The sequence below is a fragment of the Cnephaeus nilssonii genome, assembly GCF_951640355.1.
Source record: "Cnephaeus nilssonii genome assembly, chromosome: 5".
Taxonomy (NCBI): domain Eukaryota; kingdom Metazoa; phylum Chordata; class Mammalia; order Chiroptera; family Vespertilionidae; genus Cnephaeus; species Cnephaeus nilssonii.
In genome coordinates this window covers 21443989-21461919 of record NC_137076.1, presented here as the reverse complement: position 1 = coordinate 21461919, position 17931 = coordinate 21443989, and the positions used below count along the sequence as shown (strand labels likewise).

The following is a 17931-nucleotide window of genomic DNA, read 5'->3' as shown; positions in this document are numbered from 1 at the left end:
CCAGCCGAAGGAAGGGAAGGGACGTGAGCGCGCCTGGTTGACAGGGTGGGTAGTTCGGCCTCAGATGCCGAGGAACGATCCTGAGGTCTCCGCTACTCCGCCGCTCCCCAAAGAGCAGGGGGAGACGCGAAGCGCAAGCTTGGCACAGACTGACCCCTAGCGGCAGGGCGGGCGCCCGACGCTGCCCGGAACCAAGATGGCAGCCCTGGAGGCCTGAGAGGGCGCCGGGAGGAGATCACGTGCCCGGGGCGGGGCCTGGCGCCTAGGGGGCGGGGCGGGGCGGCGCTCTAGGCCGAGCGGGAGGTCGAGGTTGCGGGCGCTCGCTGGTGGCGGACCTGGAGGAGGCTGCGGTGGCCGGGCTCCGCGGCCGGGGTCGAATCCGATCGGGAGCCATGAGCGTGGACAAGGCCGAACTATGTGTGTCTCTGTTCACCTGGGTAGGTCGGGGGTGGGGCCAGGGACAGGTGAGCGCCCGTTCTTCTCGCCCGGGGGCCCGGCCTCGGTTCGGCTCACCTTTCGTCCTGGGGCTGGGAGGAGGAAGGGGGGTCGTCGGCTCGCTGGGCCGATGGACTCTGGCCTGAGCACCCGCCCCTGTCACGTAGAAGGGCTGCGTGGACAGAACAGGTGAGGTCCCGCCCCTTCGTTACTGGGTCACGTGGGGCCACGGCACAGGTGGGCTGGCCTCGTGACGCGTCGCCTGCGGGGAGCAGGTGATTTGGTTCCGCCTTGGCCTGGTCGCGGGAGGTTTGAGGTTCGGAGGTGAAGTGAGGCCACGCCCCCTCCGGTCCCAGGTGAGCAGAGGCCACTCCTCCAAGGACCTGGCTTGCTGGAGCAACAGGCCATCTCCTGTTCAACCGTTCAAGTGCAACTGTGTGAAGTTCCTGCTGACCGGAAAAGTCTGCAGAAGGGGATTGGTTCCGTGATCCCAGGCCCTGACGCTGCCTGTTGCGCTTTGCTCTTCCCCACAGTTGCAGACGTTCCCCGTCCCATCCCCCTGTACCAGCCCCCAGGACCTGAGCAGTGGCCTGGCCATAGCCTATGTGCTGAACCAGATGTGAGTGAGGCTGAGGGGGAGGGTCCCAGAAAGGTCTCCCAGCAGCTCATTCCACCTTCTCGCCTCCAGAGACCCTTCCTGGTTCAACGAGGCCTGGCTCCAGCGCATCTCAGAAGACCCAGGTCCCAACTGGAGGCTGAAGGTGATAGGTGTACTCAACTGTGTTCAGACTGGTGAAGAGATGATCAGAGAAGGGTCAGATAGACATATTTCCTGGGTGATGGACAGACAGACCTGGTTAGGAAGAGGCATAGATAGATGTCTGGTGATCAGCCAACTTTATTCCATTCATCTATCGTGAGCAGGCCTGGGCATGCAACAAGGAATAACAGAAACCTGCATGCACAAACATAAATGTTGACTTCCAATGGCAATATGTTGTAGGAAGACAATAAAGCAGGCCAGGAGTGAGAACAACTGGGGGTTGGTGGACAGTTACTCCAGATAGGCTGATCTCCGTGTAACATTTGGAGGAATGGTATTCCAGGCTAGGGAATAGCAAATGCAAAGGCTCTGAGTTGGGAATAAGCTTGGTGTGATTGAGGAATGGTAGAGGAGTCTGAACAGAAAGCAAAGGAATGGCATGTGAGATCATCAGGGGCCTGGCGGGCTGGGGCAGGGAGGTGGATTCTAAGTGCTGTGCAAAGTCAAGGAAGGGTTTTAGAAAAGGGAAGACACAACCTGGCTTGGGCTTGGAAAAGCTCCCCCTGACTGCTTCGAGAGGAATGGGAAGTGGAAGCTGGGCTAGGGCTGATGCAGCAATTCAGGGAAGAGATAACAGTGGCTAGGGCCAAAGGGTGGTGGGACAGATGGTGATGAGTGATTGGATTCTGGGGACATGTGAACAAGATGAGCAGGTGGATAAAAAAGGCAGGCAGACAGACAGATCTGGCCTAGGAGAAGGGACATTCAGACGGAGAATGAGGCCAAACAGGATGAGATGACCAGGGATTGGCAGGGGAGGTGGGAAAAAAAGGATGGGGTAGATAGAGTCAGGGTGAGGGCTGCCTGGCCCCTTCTGGGGGGGCTCTGGGACTCTGGACACAATTCCTTGTCTCTCCTCAGGTCAGCAATCTGAAGATAATCTTACAGAGCCTGGTGGAGTACTCCCAGGATGTGAGTAACTGTGAAGGGATTTAGCGGGTTGTATTGGGAGGAGGAGAAGAGTCTGTGAGCCCCTGACACCCACTCACCCACCCACCCCTCCTCCCACCTGTCCTCAGGTCCTAGGACATCCCATTTTGGAGCAGCACCTCCCAGATGTGAGCCTCATTGGCCAGTTCTCAGACCCTGGAGAGCTCGGCAAGCTGCTTCAGCTGGTGCTGGGCTGTGCCATCAGTTGCGAGAAAAAGCAGGGTATGGGGGTTAGGGGGTCCCTAGGGGAAAACCCGAGGAAATCCTCCTCCCCAATCTCAGTCTCCTCCACCTTGACCCCCAGAGCACATCCAGAGAATTATGACGCTGGAGGAATCGGTTCAGCAAGTGGTGATGGAAGCCATCCAGGAGGTAGGAGGGGGTGCCCAACGTGGCAAGGAGCTGCAGGGGAGGGGACATCTCCAGGGCAGAGGCAACTGGCCACAGGCTCTGCCCTGATGAGGTCTGGCCTTTGCCTGGAACTCAGCTGGCCCGATTTCCCTGTCTCATCTCTGCCAGCTCCTCCCAGCTCTAAGTCGCCACCAAAGGGCCAGTCTTCTCTGTGTGCTGGACCATGGCAGGGGGGCAGCCTTCAGGGTGGGATTATAGGGAGAAATGGCTTTGGGGACAGGAGGATGGAGAGGTTCTCAGGATGGATCATGGAGGCCTTGAAGGCTGCCCTCAGAGGGCCCAGCTCAGCTCAGTGCCACCCCATTTCCCTCCAGCTCATGACCAAAGACACCCCTGATGCCTTGTCACAGGAGACATATGGGAACTTTGACAGCCAGGTAAGGAAGGGGTGGGGCACCAACCCCATTACCGATTCTCTGAGCTACCTAAGTAGGAGGGGCTTGTGTTTTAGCCTGAAAACCACCCCCATTCCTCAGGGGCCTAGCCTCTTTTCCTGGGTACCCAGGATTCCCAAAGGACCTTCCTCCAGTATCCTGAGGTCCCAGCTTCCTCCTAGATCCTGAGGGGTTCTTGAAACCCTCCTCTCTGCCCCTAGAGATCCCAGCCTCCTTCCCCCAATCTCCTCCACTCCATTCCTGAGTTCCTTGCTGCCCCCCTATCAGTCCCGCAGGTACTACTTCCTGAGTGAGGAGGCTGATGAGGGGGATGAGCTGCGGCAGCGCTGTCTGGACCTGGAGCGGCAGGTGGGGCTGAGGTGGGGACAGGTGCTTCTAGGGCAGGGTTATCTTGCCTAGCCCCCTTATCTCAGCTCTAGCTCACTGCGCCCCCTGCCCACAGCTGGTGCTCCTGTCAGAGGAGAAGCAGAGCCTGGCGCAGGAGAACGCAGTGCTGCGGCAGCGGGTGGGCCAGCCCGAGGGCGAGGTCTCCATGGGCCTCACCGCCAAGAAGCTGCTGCTGCTACAGTCCCAGCTGGAGCAGCTGCAGGAAGAGAACTTCAGGTGTGGGCTGCTGGGGTTGGGGCCAGGCAGGTCAGGGGCTTGGGGTGAGTGCGGTCCCCTCACGTCCCCCCCCCCCCCCTAGGCTGGAGAACAGCAGGGAGGATGATCATCTGCGATGTGTGGAGCTGGAGCGGGAGGTCACTGAGCTACAGCAGCGGAACCAGGCACTGACCAGCCTGGCCCAGGAGGCACAGGCCCTGAAGGATGAGATGGATGAACTGCGGTGAGTGGTGGGTCTCTGGGTCCCTACCACACACCCCCATTGCCAGAGGCCCCTCTGATGCCACAGGACCTCTGTAACCCTGAAATGCCCAGTAGACCCCCATAATGCCCTCTAGACTCCATGCCATCCTAAACCCCACTGCACTGTTCTGGACTCTGCCACATCCTCTGGATATCACCAAGCCCCCTGGATCCATGCTGTCTCCCAGGACCCACCCAGTGTCCCCCTGTTAGCCCATGTTGTATCACCCAGACCTCATAGCATCCCTGTGATCACAGCAAGCCCAGGGTCCCCCACAATGCTCCCCAGATCCCAGTACCTCATTCTAGGTCTTATGTTATTTTTAAATTGAAACATCAATTTTTAGAGAGAGAGAGAAAGAACCTTGAAACATCAGTTTTTGTTGTTCTACTCATTCATGCATTCACTGCTTGTCCTGACTGGGGATCAAACCTGAAACCTTGGCACATCAGGACGATGCTCTAACTAACTGAGCGATCTGGCCAGGGTTCCCCAGCCCATGCCTCAGGATCCCATGGAGCCCTCCAGGACCCCACAGTGCAGTAATCTTGCCATCCCTTGTAATTCCCATTGTGCCCCCCATGACACGACTCTACGTGACTCCACAGTACCCTGGCAACCCCTTTGTGCTTAGTGGGCCCCCTCCCTCGACCTCACTGTGCCTTCTGTAACCTCAAAGGGCTCCCCTGTGACCCCAGGGCACTTCTGTAATATTAAAGGAAGTTCAAGGACCTCATAGTGCTCTGGCCCCAAAGCTCTCCCATGGCCCCACCATCGCCCCTGCACCCACAGTGCTCAACATCAACCCCACAGTCACCTCATGACTCCAAAGTGTCTTTGGGGTTCCTCAATCCCTCTGGGCCCACATTATTTTCCCTGTAACCCCACAGCCATTCTGTGTCCCCACCACAGTGCCACCACTGAGCATCCCTGATTATGACCCTGGCCCTGGCTAGCATTGGCACTCAGGCGCCCTTTGTGTCCCCTAACAACTCCCAACAGCACCAGGCCTCGGCTGACCATGAGCTTCAAGACCCACCATCTCTAACTCAAATGCCCCCAGACCGACATGATCCCTTCTGCCTTGAGGGCGTTGCATCCAAGCTAAACCCTGACTTCAGATCCCAGCCACCTCTCCCGCTTGCCCCCTCCCCCAGACAGTCCTCGGAGCGTGCCGGGCAGCTAGAGGCCACGCTGAGCAGCTGCCGGAGCCGCCTGGGAGAGCTCCGGGAGCTGCGGAGGCAGGTGCGGCAGCTGGAGGAGCGCAACGCTGGCCACGCGGAGCGCACGCGGCAGCTAGAGGAGGAGTTGCGCAGGGCTGGCTCTCTGCGCGCCCAGCTGGAGGCGCAACGACTGCAGGTGCAGCAGGGGCTGGGGTGCCTGGGAGCCTGTACCTGTATCTGGGCCCTCGTGGTTCACTTCACTCACGTTGGGGAACCTCTCGTGGTGCTGAGCCCCTTAGAGATGAGTGGTCTCTATTGTTTATATACACTGAGTGGCCAGATTATTATGATCTCTGAACGCATAATAATCTGGCCACTCAGTGTATATATGTATATATATTAGATGCCCAGTGCATGAATTCGTGCATGGGTGGGGTCCGGCCAGCCTGGCCAGGGGGAGGGGACATGGTCGGTTGGCCGGCCTGCCTGCTGGTTGAACTCCTGGTCAAGGGGACAATTTTCATATTAGCCTTTTATTATATAGGATATACACTGAGTGGCCAGATTATTATGCATTCAGAGATCATAATAATCTGGCCACTCAGTGTATATGGTCACGCCCTTTAGGCAGGCCAGCTGGTCTCTAGGTTTTAGGCCTTGCTCCTTATCTTAAACTCAGCCCCTCCAGTTCTTTGAGGCTGGGTCCTCTGGCCCTGCCCCTTCACCTTAACACCTTAAAAAATTGTTTTTTTTATTTTTTAAATTTCAGAGAGGAAGGGAGAGGGAGAGAGATAGAAACATCAATGATGAAAGAGAATCATTGATTGGCTGCCTCCTGCATGTCCCCACTGGGGATTGAGCTCACAACCCAGGCATGTGCCCTGACTGGGAATCAAACTGTGGCCTCCTGCTTCATAGGTTGACACTCAACCACTGAGCCACGCTGGGCACTTTTTTTATTTTTTAATCCTCACCTGAGGACATTTTTTTCATTGCTTTTCAGAGATAGTGGAAGGGAGGAAGGGAGGGCGGGGGAGAAACATGGATGTGAGAGAGACACATCGACCGATTGCCTCCTGCACATGCCCCAATGGGAGGCAGGGAGCAAATCGCAACCCACTTATGTGCCCTTGACCGGGAGTCAAACCTGAGCCCCTTTAGTGCTGGGGCCGATGCTCTAACCACTGAGCATACCAGCCAGGGCCCTGCCCCTTTACCTTGAACTCAGTCCCTGCCCCTCTTCCCACTCTGCCATCCTTACACGTCCCCTCTGTTCAGGTTCAGGAATTGCAGAGCCAGCAGCAGGAGGAGGCCATGAAGGCTGAAAAATGGCTATTTGAATGTCAAAATCTGGAGGAAAAGTATGAGTTGGTAACAAAGGAGAAAGAGGTGAGGCTGAGTTCCCACCACACAAGCCCCACCCTGCCCATCATGGGGTAGCCCACTCGAGTGGGCCTCAAGTGGTGTCTTGCACCCCTTCCCTCCAGCGGCTGTTGGCTGAGCGGGACTCGCTGCGGGAGGCCAATGAGGAGCTGCGCTGTGCCCAGCTGCAGCCTCGGGGACCGACCCAGGCTGGTGAGTTTGGGGCCCCTCCCGGGATCCTGGGGTACGTGTGGCCTGGCGTGCTGTTAGGGCAGGCAGAAAAGGCAGTGCCTCAGGGCCTGCCTAGGCTGGGAGCAGAACTAGGTCCTGCTGGAGAGACACTAGAGGGGCAGGTGATAAGGGCCGACAGAAGGCGGGAGCTGTCCTGAGCTCAGGGTGCGCCAAGCATCATGGCTCCTTGTCGGGCTGGAGGTAATGGTGGGCGCTTCTGTCAAGCCAGGCTTTTGTCTGTACTTGAGCCCTCAAAGATGATTCTTGGCCCCAGCTGGTTTGGGTCAGTGGATAGAGCATTGGCCTGTGGACCGAAGGGTCCCAGGTTCGATTCTGGTCAAGGGCACGTACCTCGGTTGCAGGCTCCTCCCTGGCCTGGGCCCTGGTTGGGGCTCATGCAGGAGGCAACCAATCCTAATCGATGTGTTTCTCTCACATCGATATTTCTCTCTGCCTTTCCCTCTCTCTTTCACTCTCTAAAAACCAATGGGAAAATATCCTCGAGTGAGGATTAAAAAACAAACAAACAAAAAAAGGTGATTCTTGGAAAGAGGATCTTAAGGATGGGAGTGGAGGCCATGCAGCTACTTGAAAACGTTTCTCAAATTCTCCAGACCCCTCGCTGGATCCCACCTCACCGGCTGTGGAAAACTTGGCAGCAGAGATCCTGCCTGCAGAGCTCAGGTATCCTGGGGTCACTCAGAATTTTGGCCACACCCTGGCCTGCCAGGGCCCACCCTCAGCCCCGTCCCCAGTGCAAGCACCTGCCATAACCCAGCCAGCTCAGTTCCCAAGTCCCACCTGGACTGCTAGGCCCACCCACTCTTAATTCTGCCCTTACCTTTCCGGGGCTCTAGCCCTGTTGCTGGCTTGCCTCTCCAGGATCCATCCTCAGTGCACAAAGTAGGCCCAACCCATCTGACTCCACTAGCCATACAAAGATCCTATGCCCCAGCCCTGCCCATATTGGGTTCCGCTCCCCGGGGCACAGCCCTGTCCTCGATGTCGCTCCTGCTAATTCAGTGCCCTGTGCCCTGCCCAGGTGGGCTCTCCCATCCTAGCTCTTTCCATTCCTGCTGTCTTCCTTCCTCACAGCCCCTTCCCCAAGTGTTCAAACCAGTGCCTGTATCCCCTCCCTCGCCCCTGGGCCCAGCTCCTAGCCCGGCCCACTTTGGTCCCCAGAGCTCCACTCAGAATACCTAGGCCCGGTCCCCAGGGCTCTAGGCCTGCCCTACGGTCTGGTTGGGCTCCTCCCCAGGGCCCTGTCCCTGTCCTGGTCCCCTCCGCCAGCTGCGGGGTGCCTGGTCCCAGCAGCGTTCACTCCCTGGGGTCTGGTCCGCAGGGAGGCGCTCCTGCAGCTTCAGGGAGAGAACAGGCGCCTGTGCCAGCAGGAGGCGGCCGACCGGGAGCGGCAGGAGGAGCTGCAGCGCCACCTGGAGGAGGCGAACCGTGCGCGCCACCAGCTGGAGACGCAGCACCGGTGAGGGCGCGGTGGAGGGGGGCGGAGGCGGTGGAGACCTGCGGCGCAGGCACTGAGCGGCCATCTACCCCCGCAGGCTGAACCAGCAGCAGCTGTTGGATCTGCGGGTCCAGGTGGAGGACCTACAGAAGGCACTGAAGGAGCAGGGGGGCAAGACCGAGGACGTGAGTGCCCACCTTCCTGCCTGGCCCTCCCTCCTGTCCCCTAATAACCCTCTTTTCTTTCCCCACCTGCTGCCCGATGCCCCATGCAGTCCATTGTAAGTACCATGGGCCCCGGAATGACACCTTTATCCTCACCCCAGAAAAGGGTTGGGACCTCTGGACCCCACTCACCCCACGCCTCTTCTCTTCCCTAGCCCGCCCTACTGAAGAGGAAGCTAGAGGAACATCTGTGAGTCCCGGAGGGATGGCTCCTAGTGGTGGGGGAGGCTGGGGCAAAGGTGTGGTGGATGGGGAGGTGTCATGCAGAGTCATTTGTGAGGCGAGCCAGTCAGCAGAACTACAGACTGAAAGTTCAGATCTAGTGGGGCCTTCAAGGCCAAGGACTGCAGTAAAGACTGTTTTGGGGGAGCAGTGGAGAAACCACAGAGAGAATTTCATCAAAGTAGTCTCACTTTGCTGAAAGTGATAGTCTTCTTTTACTTTTTACATAATTAAAAAAACTATTTTAAATAATGATCACATTTATAGTTTAAAAACCAAAATGTATACCTCCAGTGTCCCCTCCTCCCCCCTCCCCCCCACTGCCGCCATTGACTCAGTTTCCACCCCATTCCTATTAGTTTATGATGGAAATCCCTCCAGAAGATTTTTTCCTTTTCTTTTTTCAGTTACAGTTTGCATTCAATATTATTGCGTATTAGTTTCAGGTGTACAGCATAGCGGTTAGACAATCATTTATTTTATGAAGTGTTTCCCCCTCAAGACTTTTTAAAGCAAATACAAACTAATATGAATATTGATTTTAATCTTCAGTCCTAATTTACACAAAGGTAGTATAATATGTGCTAGTCTGTACTTGCTTTTCCTATTTACGATGACAGAGAAATTTCTCCAAATAAATAATCATTATTTTTTATAAATATAGCAGCCTAGTCCTGGCCAGGTGGCTCAGTTGGTTGGAGTGTCATCCTGTGCACCAACAGGTTTTGGATTTAGTTCCTGGTCAGGACATGTATGGGAGGCAGCCAAATCGATGTTTCTCTCTCTTCTCTCCTCTTCTCTTCTCTTCTCTTCTCTTCTCTTCTCTTCTCTTCTCTTCTCTTCTCTTCTCTTCTCTTCTCTTCTCTTCTCTTCTCTTCTCTTCTCTTCTCTTCTCTCTCTCTCTCTCTCTCTCTCTCTCTCTCTCTCTCTCCTTCCTCTCTCTCTGAACTCAACAAACATATCCTTGGATATGGATAAATATATATATAGCGGCCTGGGTCAGCGGGAGTCCATGGGAAACCTGGGCCTTACTGAAAATGATTTGGGTGGTGGCTTTCTCAGTTCTGACCAAGGATGGAATGTAGCTGAGGCTCACCCAGAGCACAGAAAAAGTTATTTCCTTACAGAGGCTGGATACTAGGAGGCATTAGAGCTTAATTCTCCTATAAAATTCTGGGCCAGAAGGGCTGGTCTGTAGCATTTTTTGTGAATATCATAGTGTATTTAACTGGTTCTTTCTAGGTATTTACAATGTCAAACAAAGCAACCAAGTGTAAAACCTTGCATGTGCATTGTTTCACCTGTGTGCAAATATATCACAACGGTGGAACTGGTGACGCAGAGGGCACATGCCTTTGTGATTTTAGTAGATGTAACTATTAGATGTTATACTATGTTTCACGTTCAATGCACAATAACAGTGTCACCTACAGGGAGTGTTAGTAAGTCTTTTGTGTTTTGCCACTGGTGGCAAAGGGGAATTAACCTAGGTACAACTTGTCATTAGCATTTCCTTTTGTTACAAGAGATTTGCATTCTAGAGAGATCACCGGCTGTTGGGTGGAGAATGGAACAGCGGGGTTGAGAGTGGAACAGACTGGCAGTGGGTGGTGGTGGCTGGGTCAGAATGTGAGCTGTGAAATAGGAGAAGTGGACAGATGGGGGCTGGTCTACGGGCCCTGACGAGGGGTCTGGAGGGCTGTGGTTCCGGAGGCAGAGGAGGCACTGGGGCCAGTGCACAGGCTGCTGTGCTGGGAGGCAGGCAGAGCGGCCTCTGGCCAGGCAGGACCCTTCCAGCCAGCTGGGAACGCCCGCTGCCACCTCTGCTGCTTGTCCCCTGCCCACAGGCAGAAGCTGCGTGAAGCGGATCTGGAGCTGCAGCGGAAGCGCGAGTACATCGAGGAGCTGGAGCCACCCACCGACGGCAGCAGTGAGCAGTGCTCCACAGCGGATGGTGGGGGGAGGCCTGAGCTTGGCGTGGACCTCAGGGGCCACTTTGTTCCCCCAGCAGATCGGCGAATCGAGGAGCTTCAGGACAGCCTGCAGAAGAAGGACGCAGACTTGCGGGCCATGGAGGAGCGGTACCGCCGCTATGTGGACAAGGCACGCACGGTGAGGATGTTGTGACCGGCTGTCCAGCCTGCTGCCTCCCCTTGGGTCACGCCTCCCACCGTTTGCACATCTCTGCCCGCCCCCCCCCATGCCTGTCACACCCCATTATGGCACAGACTTCTACACCATGGCCTTGAGTTGTCACACTCCACACACTCCAATGGGTCGAACAACCTGTGAAGCCAAGGTCACCTTGGCTGTATCTCTCCCAACCCCTAGGTCATACAGACTCTGGAACCAAAGCAGCGGCCACCAGGGCGGGTGCTTCCGGAACTCCATACCTTGAGGACGCAGCTCCGGGAGCGGGAAGTCCGAATCCGACACCTGGAGGTGGGTGCCCGCATCCCTCCTCACTGCCCCCAGCATATCCAGGCCCTTGACTATTGCATCCTTGGCAGATGGACTTTGAGAAGAATCGAAGTCAGCGGGAGCAGGAAGAAAAGTTGCTCATCAGTGCCTGGTATAACATGGTGAGTGCACTGCACTGGCGCTGGAGTGTCGGGGGCATCCCCTGGGCTCATCGAATGCCAACCACACCCCTCTCTCCAGGGCATGGCCTTACAGCAGCGAGCGGGGGAAGAGCGGGCACCTGCACATGCTCAGTCATTCCTGGCACAGCAGCGGCTGGCTACCAATGCTCGCCGTGGACCCCTGGGACGCCTAGCATACTTGAACATGCGCCCCATTGACAAGCATTGATGGACCTCAGGATCCTGCCCACCTGCCCAGCCAGTCAGGGCTTAATCCTAGATCCCCCCAACTCCCCCGGGGCTCAGCATCATGCCTGGGTCAGCTGCTTGAGAGCCTTGAGGTCATGACCTGTGCCTTTTGTTCTCCCTGGTGAGACAAGAGTACAGGACAGGGTGGGAGGCAGGTATGGGTCTGTTCTTTTTAGCAATGTGATTCTTACCCCTAATATTCGTCCTGAAGCTAATGAGCTGCCAGGGTAGAGAGAGTGATTTTATATTTGAGAAGAAAAATTAAATAAAGACTTTCAATCTGCCCTGGCTGGACTCTGGGCACTGAGGTGAAGGAGAAACTATGGGCCCAGGACTCAGACCACTGCTTTTAAGAAAGGCCCGGCTTGTGGTCTTACTAAAGTGTGAATGACTGATAGTACCCAGTGAGAGGTGAGAGGCGTATTTGTGTAACTGTGCATGTGTGGTGGGTTTTAAAGAAGCTTCAGACAAAAATCCCTGCCTTATGAAGCCATTATTTCCAATGAAGGGAGACAGACAATAAAGGAAATAGATAAAAGTGTTATGTGAGAAGTGCAATAGAGAAAGGTAAAGCAGACAGAAGTGATGGGGATGCAGGAGGTGGATTGCCATTAAAATTTTTTATAAGTATTTATTTGAGCCCTAGCTGGTTTGGCTCAGTGGAGAGCGTCAGCCTGCAGGTGGAAGGGTCCCGGGTTCCATTCCAGTCTAGGCACCCACCTTGGTGGCAGGTTCCCTGGCCCTGGTCGGGACGCATGCAGGAGGCAACCAATCGATGTGTCTCTCACATCGATGTTTCTCTCTCTCTCCCTCTCCCTTTCACTGTGTAAAAATCAATGGAAAAATATCCTCGGGTGAGGATTAACGACAACAACAAAAGTAATAATAATTTATTTGAGCCAAATTGACAGCATGATGGGGAGTAAGATCTCAAATGCTCCAGGAAGTGGGGATTTTTTAAAAATATATTTCTTTTATTGATTTCAGAGAGGAAGGGAGAGGGAGAGAGAGATAGAAACCTCAATGATGAGAGAGAATCATTGATTGGCTGCCTCCTGTATGCCCCTCACTGGGGATCAAGCCTGCAACCTGGGCATGTGCCCTTGGCCGGAATCAAACCCGGGACCCTTTAGTCTGCAGGCCGATGCTCTATCCACTGAGCCAAACCGGCTAGGGCAGGAAGTGGGGATTTTTAATAAAAGGCCAGCAAAAGAAGTCTAGCCAAGGAATTGATATAATGTAAGCAGAGACCTGAAGGAGAGTAAGGAAGGGGCCATGTAGGTCTCTGGGGAAGAGCAATCCAGCCAGAGGGAACACCATGTCAGAGGCCCTGAGATGAGACCTTGCTGGGTGGGATGGAGGGAGAGTGTGGAGTGAGTGAGGGGAAGGGAGGAGGCCAGGGCAGGGAGATTGTTCAGGGCCTTGTGAGCTGCGGCGAAGACTAGCTTTTATCCTAAGTACGGTGGGAGTCGTGGAAGCGTGTTATCTAATTTGGGTGTTCATAGGCTCCCTTTGGCTGCTGTGGGAGGAACTGACTGGGGCGGAGGGGTTAAGGCCAGAGCTGGGAGACTAGGGCAGAGGTCACTAGTCCAGCTGGGTGGGTGCGTAACAGTGGTGGGGGCCCTAGAGGAAGGAGGAATGGTTGGAATCTGGATACAATTTGAAGACCAAGCCGATGAGATTTGCTGCTGGGTTAGAGTGGAGGAGGGTAAGAGAAAAGAGTTGAAGATGACTTCAGGTTTTAGCCTCATCATCTGGAAGGACAGAGCCAACACAGAGAGGTTGGGGAGCCAGAGGGGAGCTGGTTCTGGGACATGTTATGTCCTGTTATGTCCCAGATGCCTGAGAGATCCCTACATGGAGACATAGAAGACAGTTGGATCTATGGGTCTAGACACAGGGGAGGGATCCTGTGTGGACATCTAAATACAGAGGTCATCAGCACATGATTGAATTAAGACCAGGAGCACTAAAAGGGTATCTGAGAATTCAGGGACTTGGCACAGAAAGGTTGCTTGTAGTATCATAAATCAAGGCTGGCAGCAGGAAGCTGTAGTCCTGGGACTGTGGCTGGTACTTTAATGAATGAGTAAAGTTGTGTGCACTGATGGGGCCATTTCAGAGAGCAGACTTTGGAAAGAAGTGGGCAGGGCATCATGAAATAACCTGGAAAATTGCTACAATCAGACTTCGCATAATGCGTGGCAGGAGAAGTCAGACTAACAACGTTGAGTAGAAACCACTAACATTTTATTGAGCACCTATTATGTACAAAGGCTTTAAAGCTGTTATTTCATTCCTATCCTCACAACTCAAAGAGGGAGGCACTCATAGCTCCATTTTGTGGAAACAATAAAGGCAGGACACACAGAACCCTTCCAGGCAGTTGGGGGGTGGGGGTGGGGCAGCTGGCAGGAAGAATGAGCTGCTCTAAGCTGGAAAAAGCCCTTTCCCCTGAGCCCAGGGCCTGCCCACAGGAGACAGGCCAGACATGAAGGCAGGAGCACAGCGGGAGCTGGTCTAAAGCCGCAGGTGAAATTCACCAGGGGCTCGTGCAGACCCAGATGTCTGCGTGGGTGCGGTGTGGGTCTTGATTCCTTGTTCTTGGGATCTTGGGCCCGAGGGTCTCAAGCTAGATTCTCCTCTTCCTCGCCAATGGGGCTGGGCAGCCAGGGCGGAGCCGGCCCTCTGGGTGCGGGCATGGGCACTGTGGTGAAGGGCTCAGCGTCCAGCCCGGGGGCTGGCGGCTCTGGCCCAGTGTGGGGCTCGGGTTCCGGCTCTCGAAGTCCGGAGTCCAACAGTAGGTCCCCACAGTCACACTCCGGGGCTACGCCATCCAGGGCGCTGGTGCCCGCGCAGCTGGCGGCTGTGGACGCCTCCGACACGCAGCTGTTCTTGCGGCGCAACAAGGACAGGCGCCGGCCCAGCAGGCTTCCTGCAGCCATGCCCGGACCCACCGGCAGGAGGCGCTGCAAGAAATCGCCATGCGCCTCGCCAAGCGGCAAGTCCGCGCCATCCGGCCGCTCAAACTGCATGTCCTCCTTGGCCAGCCTGTGGGACGGAGCGTGGGTCAGCACTGCTACCTCGCCCCTCTCCTTGGTTGACAGAGGTGGGACCGAGGCCCACTGCTTTTCCTGGCTCCACTCACCCGTTTGTCTCACTTGTCCCAAAAGACCTTGGCCGCTCACCCAACAGCCAGGCCTTATCCTCTGGCTCTGGCTCTGGCTCTGCTCAAATTAGGCCTCAAAGCCGTAGTTGTGGCATCGTATTGCCTCTGACCACCCATCCAATCCTCACACACCTTAGCCCTTAGCTCTGACCCCAATTAGTGGCCTGATCCCAGACCTTGACCCCAATCACTATCCTCATAGACTTTATTATTTTTTTAAAAGAAGCAATAGTTTATTTCTATCTCACTTTATATGTGTCTAGAAATTTGTTTTTTTTTAAGTATATTTTTATTTATTTCAGAGAGGAAGGGAGAGGAAGAGAGAGATAGAAACATCAGTGATGAAAGGGACTCATTGATTGGCTGTCTCCTGCACACTGGACCGAGCCCGCAACAGGGTCATGTGCCCTTGGCCGGAATCGAACCTGGGACCCTTTGGTCTGCAGGCCGATGCTCTATCCACTGAGCCAAACCGGCTAGGGCTATCCTCATAGACTTTAGCTCTTAGCCCCAAATTTCCAGCTTAGCCGTTAGCCCTGTTGTGGGGTCCCACAGACGCCCCCCCCCCTCAATTAGTCCCCACAGTGCCATGAGCCTAGCACCCAGCAGGCCCCGCCCACCCGCTGGCTCACGTGATGTCGAAGGTGGAGCCCTGGAAGGAGGGCTGCAGCCTCAGGAAGGCGGTGGCCGCGGTGTAGGGGGCCCGAGCCTCCGCTGCGTCCCAGTACACGTCCCTCTCCAGCACGGCCAGGTCATCGTACATCTCGTCCACCGCCAGCATGGACACCTGCAGCCGGGGACACCGCGCGAGGTGGGGGTAGCAAAGCACCGGCGCCGAGGCGTGGGCCCGCAGGAGTGTGATGCCAAGGAGACAAGGATGGTTCAGAGGCGAGGCCTGGGCAAGTCGTGGCCGGGTTGACTGAGGCCAGGGCCCCTTGGGGAGCCTGGGTGTGGGCTCAAGGGAGTCTCACCTGGAAGTTGCGGTCGATCAGAAAGTTGGTCTCAAAATCGTCGTCGTCCTCACCAAAGGGGTTGATGAGCTGCTCTGCTACCTTAGTGGGGAGAAGGGAGGTAAGCAGAGACCTGAGAGCCCCTGCCCGCCCCACTCCCGGAGCCCAGGCTCAGGGCCCCAGCCACCTTGAGCCAGCCGGCATAGAAGAAGAACTGCAGCAGAGTGAAGACGGGCACAAACAGGTCAAGGTTGTGGTCTTTGTAGCCCTGCGCAGGGTCTAGGAACTGGCGACCGATGAGGCAGGCCAGGAAGTAACTGTACACTGCGATTGTCACCACCTGGGGGCAGGCAGTGGCCAGGTCAGGGCTCTCCTGGCCTCGGGTTCTCGGAGAGACCAGGGCTAGCATCAGGAGTCCCTGTGATGGGGCCCTAGCTGGCCCTCCATTTCCCCTTGAGACCAGTGTATCTGAGGACGGATCCACGTGGAGGCGCTGCGGGATTACCTGGGTGTAGACGAGGGGTATGCTGATCCAGTCGTAGTGAAAGAGCATCGAACACTTGCCCCGAAACACAGTCAGCTCCTGGGGGCAGATGCAAGTTATGGGCGGGCCTGGGGATTAGGAGTGGGGATTGGGATGGAGGTGAGTGGTCACCGTGCGCATCGGGCAGCGCCAGGGAGAGTACCGTGTTTAGTGGTGAGTGTGCACCTGGGGTGAGATAGCCGTGCACCTGGGGCTGCTAGGTAAGGGTGTTTGGAATCAGCCTCGTGGGAGGCGCGTGGCGAGGTCTGACACAGTTCCGGGGCGGGTACAATTTCTCTGGTCTTTTGTGTGAATGACCAGCTGGGAGCCCACCTCCAGCAGCAGTTTCAGGGCGCTGTTGTCACGGATGCGGCCCTCCCGCCGGGCCTGTGCCGCCAGGTTAGAGAACCAGACGCAGGGCACCCAATACTTGTTGTAGGATGAGTTCAGGTTCTCAAACTTCTTGCGCTCCTCGCGGGTCATAAACCCTGGAGGGGTGAGACGGAGGAGGGGGGCGGGTCACTCGCCCCGCCCTCCGCCCTCCGCCCTCCGCCTGGCCCAGCTCCCGCTTCCAGCCCGGGCCTCACCGGCCTCCACCACGTGGTCTATGGTGGGGAAGCGCTTGAAGACCGCGGTGCTGACCGAGCGCAGGATGAGGACTGCCGAGAGCCCCGCGTAGCGCATGAGCGTGCGCCGGTAGAGGCGGCCGCGCTCGTCGCGTCCGTGCACCGTGCCCGACACGATGCACATGAGCGCGTCGGGCAGCGGCATGCAGAGGTACTGGTTCCACCAGCGGTGCACCACCAGGTTCACGTAGAAGCCTGCGGCAGAGCCGGGAGGGGGCGCTCGGTGGGGACACGGGCCAGGGGTGTGTGGGCCCGGGGTGTGGGGAGAGGAGTGACACAGAGCCTGCATCAGCAACACCCTGCCCCCGCGGGGCCACCTGGGCTGGGAACTTGGGGGTCTAGCCCTGAGGTCAGAGTGGCTCGGGCAGCGGGCTGGGTCACTCTGGCTACTTACTTGGGAGTCACCTGAGATGGGGCCTAGGGTCTCAGTACGGAGGCAGAGGCAAAGGGCCCACGGGCAGCCTGCACCGAGGCCACAGGTCGCCCCTGAGCCAGAGACATAGGAAGGGGGTGGGCACAGGATCTATGTCCTGGCGTAGCCGGTCACCCCACCGCGTGGGCAGAGAACATGGAAGGAGGCTGGGAGCCAGGCTTGCCAGAGAAATACTTTCTAGGCTGGACTTGAGGGGACAGATTCCTGTGAGGTCCCTGGAGGAGGCTCCTGGGGCCGGGACACGGGAGGGGAGGGGGCACTAGTGTCTTACGCAGACACAGCCGAAGGCCCCGAGGCGACCAGGGGTAAGCATGTGGGTGACATGGGATTCTCAGGGGGCACTGTGGCCAGGTCATATCCAAGGGGCCACGTTTGTATAAAGGACGCAGAAATGGGGGTCTGTGGGGCTGGATTTGAGGGGCGTCTCAGCGAGGCAGGAATGGGGGTGTCTCCAAAAGGCATGAATGGTTTCTCGGGATGGGGGGGTCGGCACAGGGAACTCTGGAGCGCGAACACACCGAGCACGAAAGAGACGGGGATGAGGCTGGCGTACTGGTCGCAGTAGATGACAAGCTTCTCGAAGTAGCGCTTGTGCCCTTCGGTCAGCACGAAGCTGCGGGCAGGGGTGCGGGGTCACGGGCGAGCTCCCTCCCGAGCGCGCGCTCTCTTCCCGCTCCGGTCCCCGCACCCCGGGCCCTCCCTCCCCCCCCCTCCCCCCCCCCCCCCCCCCCCCCCCGGGCCTCACCGATAGGCCGCGCTCAGCGCCATGTAGAGTCCGAGGAAGCAGAGCAGCTCCCGCCACAGGAGCTTGTAGATGCTGCCGCGCCACAGCAGCAGCAGCTGCGAGAAGCCGCCGAAGCGCGCGTTGGCCACGCGGGCCGTGTACGTGACGGTCAT

The 17931-nt window shown here is 56.7% G+C and overlaps 2 protein-coding genes across 3 annotated transcripts; one reads left to right on the top strand and one right to left on the bottom strand.

The window, feature by feature from the left end:
• The first annotated feature begins 291 nt into the window (after positions 1-291).
• On the top strand, positions 292-11617 carry HOOK2 (hook microtubule tethering protein 2). 2 transcript variants are annotated; one of them, XM_079771180.1, is made up of 22 exons: positions 292-437; positions 969-1054; positions 1124-1196; positions 2120-2170; positions 2278-2410; positions 2493-2560; positions 2914-2976; positions 3262-3342; positions 3437-3597; positions 3680-3820; positions 4999-5200; positions 6283-6393; positions 6492-6579; positions 7212-7281; positions 7940-8077; positions 8154-8241; positions 8436-8470; positions 10350-10432; positions 10514-10614; positions 10834-10944; positions 11013-11084; positions 11164-11617. In XM_079771180.1, the coding sequence occupies exons 1-22, from the start codon at positions 393-395 to the stop codon at positions 11311-11313; spliced, it is 2151 nt and encodes a 716-aa protein (XP_079627306.1). In that variant the 5' UTR covers positions 292-392; the 3' UTR covers positions 11314-11617. The 2 variants fall into 2 exon arrangements, with proteins under 2 accessions (XP_079627306.1, XP_079627305.1); XM_079771179.1 differs by having other exon boundaries at positions 10511-10614.
• Positions 11618-13843: 2226 nt separating this feature from the next.
• BEST2 (bestrophin 2) lies at positions 13844-17931 on the bottom strand (the record flags this gene model as incomplete). The annotated part of the gene is made up of 9 exons (XM_079770219.1): positions 13844-14384; positions 15135-15289; positions 15474-15554; positions 15640-15792; positions 15958-16035; positions 16309-16463; positions 16563-16796; positions 17553-17647; positions 17780-17931. The coding sequence occupies 9 exons, from the start codon at positions 17929-17931 to the stop codon at positions 13961-13963; spliced, it is 1527 nt and encodes a 508-aa protein (XP_079626345.1). The 3' UTR covers positions 13844-13960.

Coding starts and splice junctions, on each gene's coding strand:
- HOOK2 (XM_079771179.1), top strand. CDS start 393: ATGAGCGTGGACAAGGCCGAACTATGTGTGTCTCTGTTCACCTGG. Junction 1,055..1,123: donor GCCTATGTGCTGAACCAGAT/GTGAGTGAGGCT, acceptor TCTCGCCTCCAG/AGACCCTTCCTGGTTCAACG. Junction 2,171..2,277: donor TGGTGGAGTACTCCCAGGAT/GTGAGTAACTGT, acceptor ACCTGTCCTCAG/GTCCTAGGACATCCCATTTT.